Genomic DNA, 25,789 nt, shown 5'->3' on the forward strand with positions numbered 1-25,789 from the left:
AACTGGCGCTCAACGGTGGCACCCAAGCGTGAAATAGTGCTTTTAGAACTAAGGTGGCGCTCAGCGGTGGCGCCCAGGCGTGAAACACTGGTTGCACTTACAAAAGGAGAGAAAGTGCTCCAAGAAACAAGAAGTGACCGTGGTGATCATCTCCTTGTGGATTCTTGAAGAGCAAGTTAACTACACTTAGAAAGGCTGATCAAATCTGCACATTGGGTGTAACTGAGAGATCAGAGGCTACAATCTTGTGAAGATTGGATTGAGGTTCCCTGTTGTGATTACAAGAAGAAGAGCGTGTCGTGTTCTTGACTTTGAGGGTGACTCAAAGGGTGTAGACTACAGGAGAGGGGATTCTTGTTGCTAGTCTATTTTGCATATGCCTATATTTTGATTAGAGGGTTAAAGAGGTGCTTTATATTTTTGACGTGAGGTCGCTATAAAAACCTTGTTGTAAAAACCTTGATCATTATAGTGCATTGGCGTCCTATGGTTGGAAGGACACTGGATGTAGGCTTGGCCGAACTAGTATAAAAACTCAGCGTTTGATCTTTCTATCCCTGCACTCTTTTATTTAGTCGACTTCTTACTGTACTTAATCGATTATATTTCTGCTGCATAAACAAATCTTTTTCCTTGCGTTTCAAGAAAGCTTTTAAAGGCATCCACTTTGAGAAAAAGATTTAAAGAAAACATTATTTTTATACTTCACCAATTCACCCCCCTTGGTGTGAGAAATTAAGCCATTCTATTTTCAACATATTGAATGTTGAAATAACATGAAAATAGAAGAAGAGAGGGTGGAGAACATGAGAGAAGAGAAAGAGGACGAAATTTGAACCCCCAAAAGGTTCATCCCCTCTCCTAATGTGTTTCCCTAAGTCTCTTTATATAGAAATTGGATTGAGTTTTGTTTCAGGCTTTTTTGTTGTTGTAATCTTCTTAATGATAATGTAATCTCTTCCAATTATCTTCTAAATAATCCAATATGTTTAAGATATATTTGATTTTTGTGGAGATCTAAAAATATTTGAGAAGATATTTGCTACATTAAAAACGATTTGACAAATATTATCTTTTGATATTTATTGATATAGTTCAATAAGGTAATAATCTAATAGGCTTAATACCCTATTTTGTCCCCAGTTTCACTCGAAAATGTCAAATTAGTTCCTCCTTTAAAAAATGCGTCAATTACGTCCTCACTTAATAAAATTTGCATCAATGAAATCCCTTCCGTTAAATCCGTACAAACGGAGTTAATTATTTTTCTCTCTTATTAAGTAACGCCGTTTGTACGGATTTAACGGAAGGGATTTCATTGATGCAGATTTTATTAAGTGAGGACGTAATTGACGCATTTTTTAAAGGATGAACTAATTTGACATTTTCGAGCGAAACTGGGGACAAAATAGAGTATTAAGCCTAATCTAATAATATCAAATCAAATATCTTAAGATATATTTTCCCCAAATTATATTTAATCATACAAATTTATCAATTATCAAAGCCCTTTAGTAGAAAAAATAGAGAAAACCGCAAAATCCAATTTTTGATGGTTGTTCCCTATTCTTAGCTTAGCCAAATTTCTTCACTTTTTTCATGTTATGCTTGGATTAACTTCTTGTGGTCTTGATTATTTTCTATTCTTGGATTTATGTTTAAGGTGTCATGAAACTTTAACCAATTTATGTATGAGCTCAACTTAGTTGTAGCTGCACTAACACACATCAAAATATCAAAAAAACATTTATGCAACTAAAAAACTATTTTTAACATGTTTTTATATCTCATGCTAAATAAACCCAGTTATATGAAATATTAATTAAAATATTCTATTATAATACAAGTACCAATTAAGAATCCAATATTAAAGGCTAAACGACAGCATAAATATTCTCTCATCACTTGCTCATTAGTAACCAATGCAAATTTGTATAAATTGTTAAATGCTTATTGATGGATTAGCAATTGTACAAAATCGCACAAGTAATATAAAATGGTAAAACCAAGTATCGTATCCCAGAAGACTGTCGGCACTAGACAGTTGTGTGATAACTCGATTAATTAAGACTTAAATAAAACGAGATCATTGGTTTAAGATGCAAAGACAGAAAATTAAATATGAATGCAGTTTGATCAAAAGAAAAAGAGCACAGTGATAAATGGATGTTGTTTAATATGAGATGAGTATGTTGTTGGGGTTAGATTCCACCAAGTTCCCTCTCATGTATGTAAGAATTCTTCTTTATGCATTAATGTTAACGTCACTCACTAAATCACCTAAACCCGATCCCTCGTCGAATAAGCCTGTCCTTAGTCACTAGTTCATGCAATTCCTAGCATTCCTAGTAATTAAATATGAAGATCAAGAGCATAAAGATGACCAAGACTCATACCCTCGGCGAATATGAATTCAACAAGAACCTGAATTGTAAAGAATCTCCCGACACTCATGCAATTCATAAATCATGCGATGAATGAGTTAAACAAAGCAGGTAATAAACACAGATGAATTACTCTAACAATTAATGAAAAAACATGTGTTATTAAGAATCAATTCAAATACATGAGAGTTCACAAGGTTACATCATCCCCCAACAACAAATAGAGTTTAGTTCACCATAGATATGATTAAACTAGATGAATAATGGAAAAGCATGAGATAGCAAAACCCTAAAAGTAGAGGATGGAAGCTTTTGCATCCAAATCCGCCTGTAGAGAGTGGAAGAGTGTGATGTTGTACTACTCTAGCCAGAGATACAGAACCTAGAACGTTTGGGTCCTTTAAATAGAGCGACAGTAGAACAGAAACAAAGCTCAGGCCCGAGTCAGTGGCGCTCAAGCGCCCCACTTAGGACACCCGGGCGGCGAGCGGTGGTCTTCCACGCTCAAGCCTTGCAAAAGACGCCCAAGCTTCGAGCTTTCGGCGCTCAAGCGCCCTAAAAGCGGCGCCCAAGCGGTGAGCGGTGAGCGGTGGTCTTCTGCGCCCAAGCCTCAGAAATGACGCCCAACCTTTGTGCATCCGACGCTTAAGCGCCCAAAAAGGGGCGCCCAGGCGGTGAGCAGCACTCTTCTACGCTCAAGCCTCTGAAAAGGGCGCCCAAGCTTCGAGCACTCCTCCCTTCTGGTGCTTTTCCAGGCCTTTCTGAGCTCCATCTCCATGGCACTTCATCCCTACTTTCCATATTATCTCATTTTCTATCAAAACAAGGGGAATTAGTCATAAAATCATTAAATTCAACCTCAACTCTCTTATTCACACAACTTAACAAAAAAACATGATTTCAAGCAAGTTTTAAGCAGGAAAAGGAGTATTTAGTATCAAAATTACATCACAGATAACGGTATTTTCAACCGTTATCAATGCTCGACTTGAAAATTTTGTTTAAACTATTAGTTCTTCAAACAAATATTTTTCAATCATTTAATCAAGTTTGTTACAACGTTTTTATAAAGTTAGATCTTAATAAAAAGACGTTTGGTGACAAGAGCTTTTGTAGGGTTAAAGTAATGCACAAATGCAAGATTTGTAAAAGAAACATTTAGTAAGAATAAAACAATAAACATAGTTATTTTTATACTGGTTCACTCCATTGTGCTTCGTCCAGTCTCCTCTAGGACCTCTTAGAGGATTCAACTATAATCTTCAACATAGTATTCTCACCACTCATAATATTACCTAGTCACTCTAAGTAACCCTTGTTACTCTAACTAGAACTAAGTTTCACTCGCTCCTGGTTGTGAAGTATTTTTTCCCACTCGTGGTATCCTTAGATACTCTGGGAATCTTCTTGATACATTGTTTAGTTGAGTTTTAGCCAGTCCTAGTTTCCACTAGACAAACTTGTCTAGCTATCGTTTAACTCCATCGAATTAAGCGTTAAGTGTTTGAATTCTCTTCAGAATTTACAATCAACAGATTGATTACAAGTCCTTAAACAATAAATCTCGCAAAGAGTTGTGTATACAATACAATTCAATCTAAAAGACTCACAAAGTTTTCTCTCTTCTTATAATAGCAAGCTTATGATTTTTTTAAGCTTAAGAGTATTTTTTTATAGTTTCTATTTTTCTTCACAAATATTTTCTTTTGTGTTCGTGTGCTTATTCTCTTGCTATTTTCTTCGATATTCTTCAATATATAGACTCCAACAAAATGTCTATTAGATAATACTTTGCTTTTGATTTTCGGACCTTCTTAGACAAGTTGTAGTAGCAGTCGTTGCTTAAAGTCAACTTGTCAAAGTAAGTGTGCTTTTTCAATTCTTTATCAAAAATAGTTTGTACGTACTCTTTGGCGTGACTTTTGATAGAGAGAACATTCTGTGAATGTCTTCTTTGTCTCTAACGTCCACTTTTGATTTGTATTTCATAGAGCAGGTGGATGCTTGACATAGGTAATCTACACAAAGTAGAGTAGATATGCATGCAAACAAATATGTCCTTTTTCTTATCACTTTTGTTGTTTTAAACGTTGAGTATTTAGTGACGTTTAATGCTTGTTCAGAACAACAAAGTGTTTTTCATATTTTCTACCGTTCAGGAAGGATTTGATTGTTTAAGTATTTGATCAAGATACCATGTACTTTATGAAGTTTTCATCGTTGGAGGAAAGGAATCATTTGGCACAATGTATTGTCTAGCCTATTTAAGGCTTTTACTGAAAATGCTTCTTCAAGTTATCTGTGTTTTGTTTGACAACGCGTTTAGTAGGGTGTCTTTCAACATAAAATTTTGGATCACCGTTTACAATTTGTAGCATACCTTCCAAAAGCATCTTTTGTCATTTTATCCATCAAGATATATTGAGAGCTTGTTTGAGCCTTGGTTAGCAATGTATAACATAAGTGTATTCAGTAAGATTCTTGTTGACGCATTAAATAGGAAAACCATTTAATAATGTGTCTGCTCAAGTATTGATGTGTTTACCAAAGGTTTTCTCAAGGTTTCTAGGTTTCGCAAAACTTTTTCATAAACCACTTTTATTTTAGCTATATGGCTTTTCCAAAGATGACGCTTTGTCAAATGCTCAGTTCTTTTAATGTTGTTTCTTAAATTTCAAAACGTATGAGGATGTTTAAACAATTTAGTTTTATAGACGATCTTGTCTTAATAATCTCCCTGTTTTTTATGTTTAACAAATACAGATCTAAACGGTATGGTTCTCAATCAGTCAGTATAAAAGTGTATTTATATTTTAAAAACTTTTTTGAAAACTTTTTAATGTGAATTCAAATTGACCATTTTACTAGTTTATTTTCATTTTAAGATTTTTTTTTCATATGCATCCTTTGAAAAGAACATATATCAAATAATATAAACATATATAAACAAGAAATAAATAAGTATCCAAACACATGAAACATATTAACTTCATTACTATGAATGTGTATATGAAGACTTATAACAAATATATAAATTATTTAAAACTACTTTTGTAACAAATATACAAATTATTTAGAAGTACTCTTACTTATAAGAAATATACAAATTATTTAGCAATTACTCTTACTTATAATAAATATACAAATTATTTAACAATCATATCACAATTGGTCGTGGTTTGTTAAAATTGTAAAAAAGAATATTTTATTAATTTAGAGTTGTTCAGGATTTGATATCACTCGATCATTTATCAAAAGGTTACTTAAACTAAAGGAAAAAAAAAATCAAATTGATTTGACTTTGGTTTAATATAAATTTAAACCAAATTAAAACTAACATTTTACCATTTGATTTCAATTGATATTTTTTGTTTTTTGTTTTTATAAATGATTTTTGCAATTTTTAATAAATTATTAAATATTTTGTAATAAAAAATTATAACACACACATTATATTTTTTTAATAATATCATATTTTAATAAATTTAAATATACTGTAAATATACATAGTTAATTTAGTTATAATTAATCAATGATTTTAAATATATGATAAAATGTTTAAATACAAAATATGGCTTAATTCCTTTAATAATTTTCAATCCAAAATCTAAATTAAATTTTCAGCTGAGTAAAGGAAAAAGTTGATTACAATCAGTTCATGAATTTTTTGAGATTGATTATCCTCTACTTTTTTATTGATTATATTTTAAGTTAATCTGTATTATTATTTTTCTAGAAATAAAATGAAAACGGAGAAATACAAGTGTGAATCTAATGTACTTTTCGTATGATTTTACTACATTGTTGGTTTGGTTTGGAGGGATTTGAGGATTGGGTCACATACCAGATAGTCCAATGACTGCAGATTTCTCTGGATAACGCATATCACGTGTCGCCTTCTTCTTCACTCCACATAACTTCAAAGCTTCCATTTTTCTGGTTTGCATCTCTCTCTCTCTCTTTCTCTAGAGACACCATACAAGATAGTTGTGGTGGCAGCAATGGGTGTCTCCTTCCTCTCAACTTGCCCTTCTCTGCTTTCACTCGTTGCTAATGATACACCACCCTCCACCAGATACCACCCGCGTTCAGTAAGTTTGCTCTTTGCTCTACCAGTGTTTCACAACACACAATGCAGTTGCAGTTATTGGTTTCCCAAGTTCATGGGTGCTTTTAAGTAGCATTGTTCATGAATTATGAGAAATGGGTTTGAAATTTTGCATTGAAATGACAAAGAAAACCTCAATTATTTTTAACTTCAACTCTTTCCTACTTATTGTATGTCAGTTATAACCGTTTTTTGCTTATGTTCAATGTGTTCTTAGGTTTCCATTTGTTGTAATAAAACCATTAGCGATGTTGTTGGTGAAGATCCGTTCCATTGGAGAAGAAGAGAGGTTCTTAAATGCGTTGGGGCAACCGTTGGCTTGGTAAGAATCATTTTACTGCAAGCTTTTGAGAAATTCAGTTGATCCATTTTTATTTTTTCAGTTTTATTTATTTTCTCTTCAGAGATCTAAGCATTTTTAATGTGATGAATATGCTTTACTCAGAAACAGAATCATTATTTGACAATGACGCAAGAGGGAAACTATTTAGTGCACGTTCTTAAAAAATGTAATGTATTTTACTTCAATGCACAAGGATTTTTGTTTTGAACAAACAATAATTGAATTCATTTGAAATTTAGTTATGCTTGCAAGTGTTAACTAAGTCAGGTTTGCCAAATTTTCTTTGGTTGATGATGATGGGCTTTAAGATTACTGCAACAAAATTACCTAAAGTGACTCGGGGACTGGACAAACTTTCTTTATTTAAGGACGGGGGTTGAGTTGCGACATTTGCAAAAAATTAACTATAAGGGTAATACTGGTAACTATAAGATAGCTTTAGCTTATGTGGAGAACGAGTCACTTAATGACAACTTAATAAAATTCAGATGTCATTTAGGTAGCTCATACATGCACTTGAGATGTTTAACAGAGAGAAAAACACCATTGATTAAGACTGATGTATTGCAAGTATCTCATCTTTGCAACGAGATACCTGATGTCAGAAAACAAGAATTAAATTTTGACAAACAACAAACAAGAACAACCAATCTAACCAAAAATGAGAGAGAAATGGAAGAAGGTGCATGCACAGGGACTTTTATACAAGTTAAATCTCTAAATACAAGTTCATCAGACAGGGCCTTTTCAACTGTCGTATGTAAAGTGGATTTTGTGCAAAAAAATGCAGCAACTTATCAACACAAAATCATTAACTCTTGAGCAGATTTACATCTTAGTCATTCTCCTTTGCATTTTTTTTGTAATGTAATCTTCTATAGATAGGTCCAGCTACTGTCTTTGAAAAGATCCATGTTTCATTACATTTATTATTAAACAAAAGCTTATATAGCTTGAATTCTCTTTAAGGATTGTTGCTCAGGATTGCACTAGCTCATGTTGAACAAATGAACATCTCTTCTTCCCATAGTTTCCAGCATTTCATCTTCTATTATTTATAGATAATTTTCCATGATCTTGGACAACTAAGTCTCAGGACAAAGACCAAGAGATATTATCTAAAGTCATCAAGTGCTATGTGCGTGTTTTTGGGTTCCAAGTTTTATGCTTGTAATCTTCATAAATAGTTCAAATAGGAAGGCTAACATGTTGCACCGTTAGATTTGCCTCATGATTAACCCAAATTTTCTATGGTCAACATTCTGTGGTGCTTCATATTTATTGCCTCATTTTGGCTTTGTTTTCATATAGCATCATTCTTTTGAGTACCTAATGCAAATGTAACACTAGTTATTTACAGATATAGATGTTTACTGGAATACACTATAATGTATGTTCTTAGTGTATAAGATTGATGTGATGATGAGTTTCGGTCAGTTGTATCTGTTTTTTAGGAAATAATTGGAAGCTCTGGATCACTAGTTGCAATGGCTAATGCAGCTGACTTGATAGAGCGAAGACAGCGTTCTGAATTTCAGTGTATGATCCTTTAAGGACGTTCATATGAATATTCGACATGTCAAATTCAACTGATCTCTCTTATCTGAATTCTTTCTATTTTTACAGCTCAAGTCAAGGGAACACTTTATAATGCCATAAAGGTATAGTATGCTGACTAACATTTAATTGTAAAAATCTGCATGTTTGTAGACTGTACATTTATCAAACTCCGCTTTATTTTTGTCCAGATAATAGAACTCCTTATGTGATATGGGTATAGTCTAATTTGACCTAGGACTGCTTTTCAGGGAAATCCTGATATTATTCCATCCTTACTGAAACTGGCTCTAAATGATGCTTTGACTTATGAGAAGGTGAGAAAAACACACAAGTCTATATGTATGCACCATAGTTGCTTTCTATAATTTAAAATGAGTATTGATTGGCGTATGCTTAAGTTTGTAGGCAACAAAATCGGGTGGTCCAAATGGCTCTATACGGTTCAGGTACTTCTTTTTGGGTTTAACATTTATGAAAACTGTACCCTGTAACTAATAGAACCTAAATGTCTGTCTTGTTTGAGAAAATATTTTCTGTTCTCATTATAGGCTTTTACTTTGAATCCTGTGTACTGGGGTTCAACGAAAAAGTGAAAACAGAAAAAGAAAAGTTATTTTCACTGTTTTGTATACAATTTTCTGAAAAGTGAATAGAAATTTCTCAAAACAAATAACCGTAGGTGGATTCCTTAATTCTTTTTGTAGAATGGTTTCTCTACCAAGTAAGGGGCACTGAGCTGGTTGTTATTGTCGTAGTACTGCATCTATTACTCCTACCTTTTTTGTATGCATCAGAAATTTCACTTAATTCTACTTACTACTAATAATAATTTTTTCTCCTCTTTATTTTTCTAATTCTGCCTGAAGCTCAGAAATAAGTAGACCAGAAAATACAGGGCTTTCTCCTGCCTTAAATTTGTTAGAGGAAGCAAAAAAGGAAATAGACTCATATTCCAAAGGTGGACCCATTTCCTATGCAGATCTGATCAACTATGCAGGTTATACTTTTTATCATAACCTAGTTGACGCTTAATAGTCATTAACAATACTTGTTTTAGATGTATATTCTGTGTCTGTTAAATTTTTGACCATTTCATTTGAAGTTATATGTGATTCTGGTGGAAGAAGTTGTGGAGATTTTTCTACTTCCGCTGACTTTTGACTTAATTGTTTACAGCACAAAGTGCTGTCAAGGCCACATTTTTAGCTGCTGCCATTCGCAAATGTGGTGGAAATGAGGAGAAAGGAAATATCCTGTACAATGCATACGGATCAAATGGGCAGGTTTGCATATTCTTTACTTGTAAACCAATTATAGTGTACTGAACAGTATCTTTAAGGTGGCATCCACAAGTGTAGATTTATTGAATTGTATGCTTTATACTGTCATTACTTATTCGCTAATGCGTGCAACTTTTATTGTGGAGCAGTGGGGTTTGTTTGATAGGCAATTTGGTAGGCTTGATGCTCAAGACCCGGATCCAGAGGGTAGAGTTCCAATATGGGAGAAGGCAAGTGTGCAGGAAATGAAAGACAAGTTTTCTGCTGTCGGATTTGGTCCTCGCCAGGTAATTCACATATTTCATTGTTCTTTTTGCTAACTGAAAAGTAGAAAGACATACAATCAGAGAGCATGTGCACAGAGGAGAGATTGTGATCTTTGTTTCTATGCTGCTAGTGCAAAAGATTGTACACTAACCAACAAATTTTCCAGTTTCCTCTAGACATTGTGAAAGGCCTTCTGCTTGCACTAGCTATAGTCTTTTTCATATTTTGTCTAGTTATCCTTGCAAGTTGGAACTTCTTTCTTGTTCCCACTTTTTGTTGAACACTTCATAGATCCATTATGTTTTTACTTCAACTTAAAATTAAAAACCGAGAGAAAATATATTTTGGAGTCCTTAAAGGACCCTCTTATAGTCTTCTATTTATAATGATATAGAGCTGATACAATAGGAGATAAAAGATCAAAGGACTGTTCCTAGACTGATAGACACAGAACTAGGTACACTTGGAAGAGATTTCCCAGTTATACCTTTTTGTTGTGGTTATGGTGTTGTTGTTCTAGCGGTGCAAGCGATTACCATCATGAATCATCGGCTCCGATATCATTTATGGTTTTTTTTTTCTTTGTGAGGGAGTTATCAGAGAGATATTATATATATGTGACGTTGAGTCTTATCCCATATAAGAAATTTGATGTTATTTTTAACTCAATCTTAAGGGAATGAGTTTATGAGTATTTCATTTTATATGATGTATAACTTTGTCATCTTTACTTGACGTAGAATTTAGACTTACATTTAAATTATTCCCATCAAAATCCTACAATGCTTCTCATACCATAAAGCTGAAGTTGATAGTATTTATTAACTTCCTTCTGTGTTTGACCAGCTGGCTGTTTTGTCTGCGTTCTTGGGGCCTGATCAGAGTGCAACAGAAACTTTATTGGCTAGTGATCCTGATGTTGCTCCTTGGGTTCAGAAATACCAGAGGAGCCGTGAAACGGTCTCTCAGACAGATTATGAGGTGAGTTCATCTATGAATAGCTCTATCCATGAACAGCAATGAAGTTTCTGAAGCTCTTTTGTTTAGTTCGAAAAACTCTTGTTGTTTCCTTTGGTTTCTTTACTTTTTCATTTCTTTCCAGGTTGATTTGATAACTACTTTCACAAAACTTAGTACCTTGGGCCAGCAAATCAACTATGAGGCATATACATATCCTCGCGCAAAGATTGACATTACCAAACTCAAATTGTGAAAAGTATAATTGTACCATGTAATCTCTTTCCCCAGGACAAACCTTGAACTTCAAGTTTTGACTTGCTTCTGTTCTCTTGTTACTGGAAACTTTGAGCTTCCATCTAAATTATTCATGCGCATGTAGTGAGAGAAGTGTTCAAGAATCGATCAAATCGTTCCAAACCGCTAAATTGTTAGAAAAACCAAAGATTGAAAGGAGAAAAAAAAACTACTAAAGAAAAATGGTATTAAAAAAAATGATTTGGTATGCTTTTGGGTTTTTTTTGACTTGAATTAAACTGCAAATATAAATGTTAACCTTATCATGAACAAATATTTGTGCTTTTCTTTACCTTTTCTCCAATCTCTTAGGACAATCTTAGGAAATACATAATTGGCTTGTGTTTTAAGGTCTTATCTCAAATGAAACTACGAATACTGTTTTAAATTTGCTGTTATTTTTATTTATAATTAGAAAGTACATTGTTATTTTTTATGTTTTAGAGTTATGTAAAGAAACTAATCAAAATATACCGCAAATATAGAACGATTATCTTTGCAGAATAAAAAAATTACCCATCAAGAAGCCCTAACAGTATCCATTAACAAAGATATTTCAATGGCTCCGAAGTTGGTTTTAATCACAGCCTATTAATACTCATAATAATTAGAAATGTATAAAAATATTAAAAAAGTATTTTAAATTCATAAAACTTAATAATAATACTATTTTATAATGATCGGTGAAGTCAATGAATATTTCGTAACAACTTCCAAAAGTTAAATTTAAATCGAATGGTATATAGGCCAGCATTTCACTAATGTAAACTCACATTTGTAAAACAAAATATTTAGTTCAGTAGAGTAAATATAAATACATTTTATTTTTAATATGATAAGAAAAATAAAAAAGAATCATCTAAAAAATGAAGTTAATTTTATCTAAATTGTTAATGAATCAAGTAATTAAGCACACCTTTCATATTTAGTATTTGTCATGTGTTTACATGTGTTAAAATCAAACCCAAACTCAATTACTTACATCAATACTAATTGCTCTAAATTGATTATTCAAAAATTAATTAATAAATGTTTGCGTTTTCTTTACAAATGACATTTTCACTCTAACTTTTAACTGAGAAATATGAAAATGGCATTGTCATTTTCACTGACGTACAAATTTCCTTTTATCAATGTATACACGTTTAATGGCTTTTAGTCAATCCCCGTTTTACAAGTTTGTAAATGACTTGAATTAAATACTACACTACCGTATCAATTTATTAGTTAAATAGACTAATCTAGATTAATATTCAAAATGCAAGTTTAAGAAAAGATAGGAAGAAAGTTTAGTGAAGAGTACAAATATATAATTATCTTACCTAAAGGGTAAAGAGTAAAGGGAAATTTAACAAATAAAATGTGAAAGCAGTTCTCTCTCTAACTTTGCAAAACCTCATTTTCCCTGTTTTATTGGCCAAATTATACATCACTCCGTTTCCCCATCTTTTCTCTCAACTAAATCTATTTTTCTCAAATAATTGTTATAACTAAGTGCGAAAAATGTAAAAATAAACGTTTTTTTTAGAAGGGATGAAATTTATAGAAGACTACAGTACTGATAATCGAATGAAAAATGTAAAATTTATCTCTGGACATTTCTCCAGCCCTTCCTGAAAATAGTATAACTCGAGCTTAGTTCAAACATGGATCCAAAATTTCTTATTAATTCCCCAAATGTATGGGAGTTTATGTCTAACGATTTCAAATATAATACTGCACAACGAATTGAGCAGCCATTTCAAATATGCACCACCTACAGCGGGCCTGGGAATGTTCCGTTCTCCCTTTGTTCATTCCATCTGTCAATCTGATGCATAGACAAAGTTATGAAAACAGGTTGTTAGCACACCTCCACAATTTCAAGATTAGCAGTAGCAGGAATAAAGAAACTAATGAACAGTTTTTGGAAATGTCTAAGCAAGCCATTAGCAAAAAACAAAAAATCAAACAAAAAATCAAACATTTATGTGTATTTGACCGGGTGGCAACTGCTATTGAAAATGAAAATACTAAGTATTACCCATGATAACTTTGAACTGAGGCCAAGTTCTAAATGTGAAACTTGGAATATGTTCTTCAACTGATAAGAAATATATTCATCAGAATGTGACATTTCCATGTTTGTTAAATCATTTAAAAAGTATTCCTGGGTATTATGATCCATTGGGAAGTTGTAACTTCCACTTTTATCATGTTCTACATTTCAATTCCCATGAGCAGGTTGGAAAATAATGTCTGGGAATACCAGAAGTTGTCTTCTACACATGTAGCTTCCATTTGTAGAAGAGCAAAACATAGAGAGAGCATAATAGTAGAATGATTGGAACAAAGGGCAAGCGCTGCAAAAGCAGCTCCAGCGATGACAGTAGTGTGAGTTGCAATGCCAACAACGATGAACTAGCGGCATCGGGGAGTTGCGTGAGTTCTCTGATGGTTGTCCATGATGGCAGTAATGTTTCCTCTTTTTTTATCGGCAAATATTAGTTGTTAATATTTTATTAGCGGAAAAATTGAATCAATGACCTTTCCCACCTTCCTTTCCAAATCCATCAAATCAATCTTATAACCAAGGTAGTCAAAATCGTGATCATACTCAAGATTGGAAGGAAAATATAAATCATAAATCGAGTACGAAAATTCTAACACGGATAGTAAGATCCTACAAATTTTATGAAATTGATATTCACACAGAAAATCATTATATTTCATTAAAAAACAAAGAGAGAAAAATAGATTGAATTGGAATGAGACTAAATGGGGTGGGGATTTTTATGTTTTAAAGAAGAGAGAGTAATTGTTTTTTGCAGTGGCAGTTTTCTTCACTTACGATAAAGAGAGGGAATTACTGTTTCTTTTACTTTTTCAGTGCAGTTAAGGTTTTCAAAGATTTCAAAGAGTCAGTTTTATTTTTTGGGGCAGTTTACATAGTCATTTACTAATTGGGCTAAAAATATTTTAAACAAAATGGGCTAATGTTTTAAAACGGGTCCAATTCCTACCCACTAAAAAACCCTAGAGTTGTATGCCACAACTCATGAAAGCGCACAAGAGGCCAGCTTCAAGGTTGCACCACCACCAGTACTGCTAGAGTCGACCGCTGAGGCAGCACTGCCACAAGGTCTATCGGCTTCTCCTCCATCACAGTTGGAAGGATTGCATTGCCAGAGGCGCACCATCGCAAAGTCTGGCGACTTCTCCCTCACTATTGGGAGAGGCCACATTGTGAGACTCGTTGTTTCCACACGATTTTTAACAGTGATCCAAGGCGATCCAACAAAATTGTAACTTCCAAGCAATGTGAGGTCAGGGAAGGGGAATAAGATCGTTGACTTGTACGATCTTACATGTTGAAGGGCGATTTTGACTACCATGCTTATAACTCCCAAATGTTAGAACCCACAACCTCTCTCACCCTCTCTTCCAACTTTACCATTAAGTCAACCTTATAACTCCTATGATGGCAGTGATAGTTAGCATCAAGATCAACATCATCAAGTCTCCTTTGTTTTTGATTTCCAAACATATGGGAACCCTAGCAGAACAAAAGAGTCATGCAACACCAATGTTGGTATTCATTTTTGAGTTGGATTGGGCATGTTTTAGCTAACAAATGGGTTATCGAACTCTAGCTTCTCAAGATGGGAAGAATCAACGTCGCACACACACAATCCCTAGATTCGACGAGCAACATGATCTTACTATAATTCACACCCCCTTCCCCCAACTGGATCTGTGTTGGCACACAACCTCCTTTGCACTTGCGGGATAGAGCAAGTTTGTGAGTTACTCACAATTTAGACAACATTAAATATAATAGTATTTATTTAAACAAACACTCCCTCGAGGTTAGCCCTCATCAATTTTGCTTATGTGGAATGGTTACAGGTCTGCAGGCCAAACATTATGTGAAACAGGTCAACAAAACTAGCTCGTGATTGTTATGTTCACCTGTTCAACCTGAGCTGTCTTTTGCAAGCCACATGCGGGACAAGCCATCCCATATTGCCATCCCTACTACTCAGTGAGGTCAACTACATGGATAAAATCATGACGTGATTTTTTTCTCATCATCTTTAGCTATAGGGTTATCTATCATGTGATTAGTCCCCTGATTAGAGTCAGAATAGGTCTTCACAAATGTTTGAACCACCTAAGTAAAGATTCTAATGTATTTCCTACAATACACTTTTTAACACATTCATTCTCTCTGCTATCTTGTCAAGGATTTCCACTCATCCAACGCACACTAATCTTGTCATTGCTTTACATCAATTGTGGCTTTTCTATTCAAGGAGACGCTAATCATGGTAAACAACAAAATTGATTCTAATCATTTTAAAAAAATGAAGATCTTCATATGAAGAACATTATCAGGTGACTAAAGCATGGTTTATTGAAAAGGAATATAGTACATTTCCAAGTTCTCAGAATGAATTCAAATGGTTAAGAAGCCACAGTAATTAAAGGGATGAAGGAATAATAACGTATTAAAGATGGCATAGAGATGACATGAGTAGACAGAAATTAATTTAACATCTAGAAGCTAAAACTGAAGGGCAAAGATTCATTCATCTATCAATATACAGGAATATTAACCACATCTTAAGAGCTTCCTCTAATCTCTTTATACACAAAAACAAGTCTTCCTCTCCATAAAGCATCCTTACATATTTAATAAGTTATTATTTTAGTCATTTTTATAGATATCAACGTCTGTCCATCTTTCAATACCTTTTCAATTTAGCATTTAGTCAAATATCTTGAGAATAGCATAGAAAACAAAAGGAATGCTAAATTGTAGAATACCAGACGAAATTCTTTATAAAAAATTATATTACTAGTAAAAATGTAACTACATTTCTATGCAAAGGAATATTATAAGACCATAAACAGATAGAAATTTTATGCTATCAAAAGGAAGTGTAAATCTCGTTGGACAAAAAGACCCTAGCACTTAGTAGATAATAAACAATGTTCAATGGTAAAATACATACCCATTCACCAGGGCAAAGAGAACGATAATACTTAGCAAACTTGTCACATTCTGATGCACCTTCACCCTTTGCAGCTACACATCTGCACAAGAATTTGGTATATTAAAATAAAGTAACAGTGTTTGAGAAATGTGAACAATGAGCTAAATAGAAATAAAAGTCAACCATATATAACTCACCGATGATATTCAATGTATCGGGTAAAGCAATGCCTGGTTTGATTTGTAGTTGGAAAACGGAAATCTGCTGGAGCAGTTTCAAGCTGGAAAATAATAGCACAAATATTAAAACATTGAAGGAGTGCCAACCTTGCTCATGAGGTACTTTTGTACCAATTCTATAAAAGTGATTCAGTAAATGTCACCTTGATTTCAGGGGTCTCTTCCGCTGCATCTTCATTGCCAGAGTTATCCTCAACATTTCCACTACTTTGCTCTTCAATGCTTTCTTCAGCAGGAGGAGGGCTTACTTCACTGCTCTCCTGTGCAACTGCAGGGGCAACAGGAGTTGTTTCTTCCACAATTTTCTCAACAACAGCTTCCACAGAACCAGCCTCCTGTGGGTTTTCAACTTCTTTGACTTCAACGGGTTTTTCAACTACAGCTGTTTTCTCCTGCTTGTCACTCACATGATATTCCTGCAAGCCAATAAAACATGTCACTTCCTTATCTAACACTTTGAAACAAAAAACCAACCATCAGAGTGTAAAAGAATGCTGATTGGAGGCATAAAAAATGTAAATTGAGCTGAGGAAATTGAGGGAAAGGATCATCACTACCAAACGGGAAAGTTAGAAGCTGGAAAAACATCTTACCTTAGCAATTCTACGGAGCTTTTAATGTTCATGACATGGAATTTACATAACCGATCTATCCAACAACATTTAATGCTGTTAATTTCATTATTTAGTCATATGCTATAGGAGTAAGCATACATACATACATATAAGTTGCAAAAGCCCTAATGTCATAATGTCGCTCATGTCAATTACTTTTGTCTTTATAGTTATACAAGCCATAAAAAATAAAAGAAAAATTGAAGTAAAATGGAATGTAAGATTAATGCCGACTTGGTTGATTCAAAATCCCAATTGCAAAGAAAACTCATTCCAACAGTACTTCTGTTTGGGCTTCTTTTTTATTCAAAATCATTCTGCGTAGAATTAATTTTGATAGAATTAAGATCCGCTCTTTCTCCGTTGGGAAGACTACTTCAGTATGTAGACACCCACTGAGCATATCTATAATAACAGTTCAATAGTGATTTTACATTATTATACAAACATAAAACGAATCCTTCTAAACTCATTTTAAAAATTCCCAAACATAAATAAATATTTTAAACCTCAATTGTTCCAATACAACACCAATTCTACCAAAATAAAAAACAACAGACCCAGGAATAACGTTATTCCGCCAACATAGAGACTTAATTCGGTGCCCATGATATAGATCAGGCTTACAATTATCAGTAGATATAAAGCTGGAAAATGTAAGGGATTGTGTCAAGCTCAATTTTATATTTTTAATCCATACACTAGAAAGCACTTTAAAAAACACTACCACCAAAGGAAAAAAAAAACGCAGCTGAAACCTAATCTAGATTTAGTTCAAGGAACTACAGATTGTGAGACAACAAAATCAAGGTCTGATTTGTAAATTCGATGGTTAATGAGATTAACTGAACACCAGTGAAAAGGAAGATTCTGGAAGCGGAACTGAAAAGGGGAGAGATATTAAAGAGAGATGAAGGAAGGATACCTCGGCGAGAGATTGAGATTTGTCGGCAGCAGTTTCCGCCATTGATGGTCACGAGGCGGCTACAACACAAGAGAGGATTCGAGTGTTGTAGGTCAAAACTCGGAAAGCTTAAACAGATTGAGATCGTGTTCGTGTTCGTGTTTGTATAAGGTTTTATGGTTAAAATATTCGGAAGAGTCAGGAAAAAAAAATTAATATAAAAACAATTACGATTAACAGTTATGCTGTAATGATAAATATACAAAAATAACTTTGTATGAATTCTTACATGTCTATTATATTCTTTGTTTTGAAATTGTATACAGCTATGCTCAATATACATGTACTTCTTTTTTTAATTTCTTATATTTCATGCTATTTTTTGTTTAAATTATTATAAGAAAAAAATATTAATAAAGAAGTGTGATAGGGAGAAAGTAAGGAAAAAAAGAAGAAGAAAAAAATGGTCAAAAGAGATTTCTCATCGGAGCATTAAAAGTTATAAAATAAGAAATGAAAAAGTCATATGTGGAATCGAAAATTATTCTAATAATAACATATCAATTTAATAGAAAAACTAACATTTGTAAGTGAGATTATGTAGGCAAAATTTAAGCAATGTAATTCATCTTAATGTATTCAGTTATTTCATAAAAGATCTAATTACAAGCAATTTGTACTGTATATTGATCATCACAATATAACAAAGTTGGATGAATAAATGAAGCACGAAAATTTTTTACTAGAATTGTTGGTCATTGAAGCTTACCTATAGTAGATTCTGGGGTACGATACTATGTTTTCGAAGAGCTCCTAGAAATGCTTCTTACAAAATTGAGAAACTAAAGAGGATTTAAAAAATCAAAAAGCTATTAGTTGAGCAACAAAAGTCTATGCAACTTGTTCAATCAGAGTCATTGAAGACCTTATAATGGAGAATACTACCAAAAGTGCCAAACTCGGACATACCTTTTAAATAGTGAAAGAACACCAAAATTGTTTAATAATGATCCGAAGTTAGGCATGAAACAAACTAACTTAAGTGTTGAACAACATATGTAATAGCAGAATGAGTATTAATCAAATATATAAGTCTGTCAATTAGTCATTAATATATAAATAAATTAGAGAGTACATCACTCGAAGTAGAATGAAGAAAAAAGTTGTAATCAATAAGAGAATTGAGACAAGGTTTTAAGTAAGTATCCTTTATCTAAAAACAAATCTAAAATATACTTCTCTTACATAAATGATGCCAAATTTAGTGCGAGCAACCTCGATAATTTTTAAATTTTCAAGACCTTTGATATTAAATGTAGAATCAAGAGAAGAGGTAATGTGATATCTTTCAAAAAGGTCATCAACAACTAAGATTATGTAATCGATATAAATAAGAAAGGATTGTTAGAATTTGACAATGGAATGTTCACATGTGGAAAAAAATCAAGATATGAGTTAATTGGTTTACTTAATAAAATCATGTCTTTTAAAAAAATTTCCTTTTTATAAACCAATTTTATAACAAAAATCAATTTATAAATAATAACAATAAAGATAAAAAGTGTAGGAAAAGAGAGAATTGTACAAATAATTTTATACTGGTTCGGATCAAAAGACTATGCGTCTTGTTATTAATATCTCTAAAGAGGGATTAACTAATCACTAACAAACAACCACAACTTACAATCACAGAGAATAAAGTTTCGGTTAGAAAAGTCATCTCTTAAAGACACAAGAAATTAAAAACACATCCTTTGACACATAAAGGATGAACAATGATGTGTGAACAAAAGTAATTGCATTCATATCTTAGTTTAGGCCATTTGCATACATAATGGCATTAATTGAATGATTTCATCATACATTATCCTGGTTTCATATTGGGGATTTTGTGTTTTTGTTGTAGATTGGTGATTCTAAGTGTCAAAATCACAACTTGGAATGAATTGAGGTACAAAATGCAAATGCAAAACAGAAAGTTCCACAACCTGGCTATGGACAGTTCCACAACCTGTGGATTTTGCTTCAGGAAGTACAAAATTGAATCCAAAGAAGAGAACAAGCAGATTGTGGATTTTTCCATGAGCTGTGAAACTTTTCAGAGCAGTTACTAACCTCTTTTATGACATGGATTTATAGAGATTTAAATTAAATAGAAATTAAAGGATAGTTACTGAGAGAGAGTAACCACTCTCTTAAAAAGAGGAATGAGGGGGATTAAAGGAGGAGGATTGAAAACGTTAAAAAAAGGGGAACGTACCAGGAGGACATCAACGTTCATGCCACGGCTTCAACACTTCTTCTTCTTCTTTTGGTTTGCTTTTGAATTTTACATTATGCATAACTAAATTTCCTTTTGTTAGAGGATTGATGTAGTACTTTGGATTATGATTATGAACCTTTTCCATTGATGTTTAGTTAATTTTAATTATCCAGTGTTTTATTTATGTTTTAATGTCTATGTTATGAGCAGTTTCACAATTGGGAAATTGGGGATTGTTTGCGATTATAAATAAAACATATTAGATGTTGTCACAATTGGGAAATTGGACACAACTAATTAGTTTGCAATTGAGATAATAATTGTTCTTCATGATTTTATTGAATTTTGTAACTGACCTAAGGGATTGGGGGTTAGAATTCAATGGATAGGTTTGCCTGTATAAGGAATTAGGGGTAAACAAGCTCTTAATAAACTCAAGAGGATAATTATAATTCACACATCAATTGGAAATGGTAGGAATTTATATGAAAATGTATGAAATCAATTCTTTAACATTGTTTATACTATTTGAATTCCCATCACTTGTTTATGTTCATCATTTTACTTGATATTTTTTGTTGCTCAAAATTATGTAAATTAGGAATCTAGTACTCAACTCATTCAATCCCAGAGGATGATATTTTATTACTACAATAACGATTGGTACACTTGCCAAACGTTCATCAAGTTTTTGGCGTCGTTGCTGGGGATTGATTTCAGTTGATATTAGTGATCTAATTGGCTTAAGATTTGAGTTGTAGATTTTAGGAAAAAAAATCGTTTCTAAATTCTGCTTTTCGTTTTTAATTGTGTTCATTTATTTTGTTGTCGTGTAATTTCTGTGTGTAGTGTTTTTGTGTCTTTAAGTTGTTTATGCGAGGTACTGTTGCTCTGGAAGATTTTCTTTTTGATTCAGAAATCGAATGCACTGCCACAAGCAACAAAAGTAGTGCAATAAGGAGAAAGAGAGAAAGAAGAAAGGAACAAAGACGGATTGAGCAAGAAGAGGAGACATCAATAATGGCAGAAGAACAACCTTTGAGAAGGACTCTTCGTGATTATTCTATGCCAAATCCTAACAGTTATCAAGGGAGCATTGTGAGACCTCCTATTCAAGCCAACAATATTGAAATCAAGCCTGCATTGTTACAAGTCATCCAACAAAATCAATTTGAAGGTGCAGTTTCAGAAGATCCTAATTCTCACCTGGAGAATTTTTTGGAATTTGTGATACGTTGAAGATTAATGGAGTTTCAGATGATGCAATTCGCTTAAGAATTTTTCCCTTTTCACTACGGGATAAAGCTAAAAGTTGGCTTCAATCACAACATTAAGGGAGTATTTCTACATGGGAGGATATGGCTACCAAATTTGTAACCAAATACTTCCCTCCGTCCAAGTTAGCTAAAATGAGAAGTGAGATCACTACCTTTGTGCAGCAAGAAACTGAATCCTTATATGAGGCATGGGAAATATACAAGGAGCTAATGAGGAAGTGTCCACATCATGCTCTACTAGAATGGTTGCAAGTGCAGATTTTCTATAATGGTCTTGCACCCTCTTTTAAAGAAATTTTGGATGAAGCAAGTGGAGGATCATTTAATCTAAAAACACCAGAGGAAGCTTTAGGAAGCTTTGGAGACTCTTGAGCTAATGGCAAACAACACACTGAATATGCAGTTTGATCGCCAAAATAGAAAAGCTGGAGTATTGGAAGTTAATACTTTGGATGCTATCCTAGCCCAAAACAAGTTGCTAACACATCAAATCACTGATTTGACTTAGAAGCTGGAAAATATGCAATCAAGTAATGTTAATACAATATCTCCAGTGTGTGATTTTTGTGGAGGAATGCATCAGAATGGTGAATGTTAGGCCACTCAACAAGAGGCCCATGTGAATGCAGTGGGACAACAACAGAATCAGTTTTCTACCAACCTTAATGCAAATTGGAGGCACCAACCAACTAGACCTTGGAGCAATCCAATCGAATCTAATCAACCACAACCTCCATATCAATATCAAGCACAGCCTAACAATCAAGGAAATAAGATGTTTATGTTGGAAAATGCATTAGAGAAGCTAACTATGCAAACTTCTACCTTTATGGAGCAGACTTCTAATTTCATGAATGAGACAAGGACTAACTTCAAGAACCAGGAAGCTTCAATAAGAAATTTGGAGAACCAAATTTGTCAACTTTCAAGACAACTCTAAGAGAGATCTCCTAGAACATTCCCTAGTGACACCATGCCAAACCCAAGGAAACAATGTAAGGCAATTCAATTGAGGAGTGGAAGAGTGTTAGAGAATGAAAAAAGGAGTGAGATGGAGAGAGAGAAAAAGAAAAGAGTTGATGAAACAGTAGAAGAGAGAAAAGAAAATGAAGTTGAGAGAAGATGTAAGGAGAAGAATGAGGGAGAAAAAAATCAAGAGAGTGGGAGTAAAATGTGAGTATGTCCCTATAATTCCATTCCCTCAAAGGATGAAGAAACAAGAACAAGCGAAGCAATTTGCAAGATTTCTTGATGTCTTTAAGAAGCTCCACATTAATATTCCATTTGCTGAAGCATTGGAGCAAATGCCAAGTTATGCTAAATTCATGAAAGATTTGTTGTCAAAGAAAAGGAAGCTTCAAGAAGATGAAACAATTATGCTCACTGAGGAGTGTAGTGCAATAATTCAACAAAAATTACCTCCTAAGTTGAAGGATCCAGTAAACTTTGTCATTCCATGTGAGATTGGAAATATAACGGTGGGTAAGGCATTGTGTGACCTTGGAGAAAGTATCAATTTGATGCCCTTGTCCATTTTTAAAAGGCTGGGTATTGAAGAAGTGAAGCCTACTATGATAACTCTACAATTGGCAGACCATTCAATGACTTATCCTTATGGAATTATAGAAGATGTCTTAGTGAAGATAGATAAATTTATTTTTCCAGCTGATTTTGTGGTTCTTGACATGGAGGAAGATGATAAAGTCCCACTTATATTAGGAAGACCATTTTTAGCCACAGGAAGAGCACTGATAGATGTAGAACAAGGTGAATTGATGTTAAGAGTAGGAGATGAAAAAGTCACATTCTCTATAAATGAAGCAGTGAAACATAAATTGGACAAAGAGGATTGTTTCAAGGCTGAAATAATTGAGTCTCTTGTGTTAGAGGAGGTAGACTACCATGTAAGGAAGAATCCATTAAAGAGAGCTCTATTGTCAATAATGGAAGCAAAAGAGTTGACTACAGAAATTAATGATGAAGAGGTAGTGAAGTGTGTTAATCAATTAGAAGTCCTCAAGCCATTAGTCAGTTCCACAAGAGGGATAAAAGACCTACACAAGAGTGAGAGCAAAGAAGAAGATACATCTAAGATAGAATTGAAACAACTTTCCTCTCACCTTAAATACAGGTTCTTAGATGAGCAGAAGCTTAACCCCATAATTGTGAGCAATGAACTTACTACTATTAAGGAAGATGAACTTTTAAGGGTGTTGAGAGAGTATAAATTTGCCATAGAGTGGAAAATTGCTGATTTACAAGGTATTAGTCCTACTGTGTGCATGGAGAAAATATATTTGGAAGAGGAATTTAAACTTATATGTCAACCACAAAGAAGGCTCAACCCCATTATGAAGGAAGTGGTAAGGAAAGAGGTAATTAAACTATTAGATGCGAGCATTATCTATCCAATTTCTGATAGTGAATGGGTGAGTCTTGTTCATGTTTTACCCAAGAAAGGAGCTCATTCACATCACCACATGAAAATGACCATCACTAGTTTCTATGTTTTCAAAAAAAAAAGAGAGAGAGAGAAGAAGAAGACCCTCCTCTCAAATTCCTCTTATTTCTATACCCTCCTTTGTTGACACACTTGCTTGTCTCCAACATTCCATTATTGAACTCCAAACTCAACAACTCCAACATTATCAAGAGTTCATACAGTTTCGGGATACTCAACTTCTCCATCAGACAATTATGGAACAACTCTTAGAAGAAGTTCTCACAACGCTCCGCTCTCGGCATCAGTAATCTTGTGAGTTGTAGCCCCCTACACTTTTTATTTTCTATACATTAGGGACCATGTAAATATTTAAGCTTGGGGTGTTCTTGTGCATGGCATCTTACATCATTATTACATTTGCATATTGCATCTCATGTTTAAATGGAAATGTATCATCTTAACTCTAAGTCTATATTTGTACAATGACATTTTTTTAAGCACAATATGATTATATATTTCTGATTGCTTGTTGGGAAACTTCACACACTACACAGTGAGATTTAACACTATGACACTTAAGGAAGATAGTTTTTGAGAGATAGAAAATATTTTTTTTAGGTTTCTATGGTGACACTCTCTACACTTGTTACTAGAGAATTGTTTGTCAAAAACAAATAAATAAATAAAAAATTTAAAAGATTGAAAAATATATATTGAGTGAATAAAATTGACACCCCTTTGAGACTATATGTTACTAGGGAAGAGACACTCCTTTGAGACTGAGTGTGGCAAGTAAAAGAAAAAATTGAGTGGAAGATCCATGCTTAGTTGGCAGGTAAGTGTCTTCTAAGTGAGGAACCTAATAGAAAATCTTTTTCAAGAGAAAATAAAATTCCAAATATTATCTGCCTTGATGTCTAGTGTCATACCTCAACTAAGTAATTGCACTTAAGGACCCAATAAGTTAGTCATCATCCTAAAAACATTGTGAAGTGTGTGCTTGAGGAATATCATTGTTTGAATTGAACTTGAGATAAGAGGGTATATTTCCATTTAAATTCATTAATAATTCTGTGTGCATTATCAGTTTGTGTTAGTTGAATTCTCTTTGCTTCAGGACAAACAAACGTCTAAGCTTGGGGTATTTTGATGTATGAATAAAATCTAATTGCATTCATATCTTAGTTTAGGTCATTTGCATACATAATTGCATTAATTGAATGATTTCATCATACATGGTGATTTTGTGTTTTTCTTGTAGATTGGTGATTCTAAGTGTCAAAATCACAACTTGGGATGAATTGAGGTACAAAATGCAGATGCAAAATAGAGAGTTCCACAACCTGGCTGTGGACTGTTCCACAACCTGGCTGTGGACTGTTCCACAACCTGGCTGTGGACTGTTCCACAACCTGGCTGTGGACTGTTCCACAACCTATGGATTTTGCTTCAGGAAGTACAAAATTGAATCCAGAGAAGAGCACAAGCAGATTGTGGATTTTTCCATGAGCTGTGGAATTTTTCAGAGCAGTTACTAACCTCTTTTATGACGTGGATTTAAAGAGATTTAAATTAAATAGAAATGAAAGGACAGTTACTGAGAGAGAGTAACCACTCTCTTAAAAACAGGAATGAGGAGGATTAAAGGAGGAGGATTGAAAACGTAAAAAAAGGAGGAACGGACCAGGGGGACATCAACGTTCACGCCACGACTTCAACACTTCTTCTTCTTCTTCTTTTGGTTTTCTTTTGAATTTTACATTATGCAGAACTAAATTTCCTTTTGTTAGAGGATTGATGTAGTACTTTGGATTATGATTTCTAAACCTTTTCAATTGATGTTTAGTTAATTTTAATTATCCCAATGTTTTATT

General features: G+C 33.6%; 2 protein-coding genes, 1 non-coding gene and 1 pseudogene across 3 annotated transcripts; 2 read left to right on the plus strand and 2 right to left on the minus strand.

Annotated features, from left to right (window-relative positions):
- The first annotated feature begins 6,289 nt into the window (after positions 1-6,289).
- TL29 (ascorbate peroxidase 4) lies at positions 6,290-11,309 on the plus strand. Its single transcript, XM_047294369.2, has 11 exons — positions 6,290-6,475; positions 6,710-6,814; positions 8,290-8,374; positions 8,462-8,496; positions 8,644-8,709; positions 8,801-8,841; positions 9,262-9,392; positions 9,572-9,678; positions 9,825-9,962; positions 10,789-10,923; positions 11,045-11,309. Exons 1-11 carry the CDS (start codon positions 6,386-6,388, stop codon positions 11,153-11,155), a joined length of 1,044 nt encoding a protein of 347 aa, XP_047150325.1. The 5' UTR covers positions 6,290-6,385; the 3' UTR covers positions 11,156-11,309.
- Positions 11,310-12,702: 1,393 nt separating this feature from the next.
- LOC124822373 (uncharacterized) lies at positions 12,703-18,112 on the minus strand. The gene is made up of 5 exons (XM_047294368.2): positions 17,954-18,112; positions 16,558-16,830; positions 16,373-16,455; positions 16,194-16,275; positions 12,703-13,006 (listed from the first exon to the last, which is right to left on the minus strand). Exons 1-5 carry the CDS (start codon positions 17,993-17,995, stop codon positions 12,953-12,955), a joined length of 534 nt encoding a protein of 177 aa, XP_047150324.1. The 5' UTR covers positions 17,996-18,112; the 3' UTR covers positions 12,703-12,952.
- Positions 18,113-21,068: 2,956 nt separating this feature from the next.
- On the plus strand, positions 21,069-25,453 carry LOC148205136 (uncharacterized; annotated as a pseudogene).
- LOC124822375 (small nucleolar RNA R71) lies at positions 21,602-21,708 on the minus strand. Its single transcript, XR_007027555.1, has one exon. It is a non-coding gene; the product is annotated as a small nucleolar RNA R71 (small nucleolar RNA).
- Positions 25,454-25,789: the final 336 nt, after the last annotated feature.

Source organism: Vigna umbellata, chromosome 1, assembly GCF_029865625.1.
Source record: "Vigna umbellata cultivar VRB3 chromosome 1, Vumbellata_1.0, whole genome shotgun sequence".
Taxonomy (NCBI): Eukaryota; Viridiplantae; Streptophyta; class Magnoliopsida; order Fabales; family Fabaceae; genus Vigna; species Vigna umbellata.

What these genes read in the sequence shown, in the direction of transcription:
- LOC124822373 (XM_047294368.2), bottom strand. Translation starts at nt 17,995, where the DNA reads ATGGCGGAAACTGCTGCCGACAAATCTCAATCTCTCGCCGAG. An exon ending in AATCTCAATCTCTCGCCGAG is followed by an intron (nt 16,831 to 17,953) that starts GTATCCTTCCTT and finishes ATTGGCTTGCAG; the next exon opens with GAATATCATGTGAGTGACAA. An exon ending in AAGAGACCCCTGAAATCAAG is followed by an intron (nt 16,456 to 16,557) that starts GTGACATTTACT and finishes ATTATTTTCCAG; the next exon opens with CTTGAAACTGCTCCAGCAGA.
- TL29 (XM_047294369.2), top strand. Translation starts at nt 6,386, where the DNA reads ATGGGTGTCTCCTTCCTCTCAACTTGCCCTTCTCTGCTTTCACTCGTT. An exon ending in CACTTTATAATGCCATAAAG is followed by an intron (nt 8,497 to 8,643) that starts GTATAGTATGCT and finishes ACTGCTTTTCAG; the next exon opens with GGAAATCCTGATATTATTCC. An exon ending in AGATCTGATCAACTATGCAG is followed by an intron (nt 9,393 to 9,571) that starts GTTATACTTTTT and finishes AATTGTTTACAG; the next exon opens with CACAAAGTGCTGTCAAGGCC.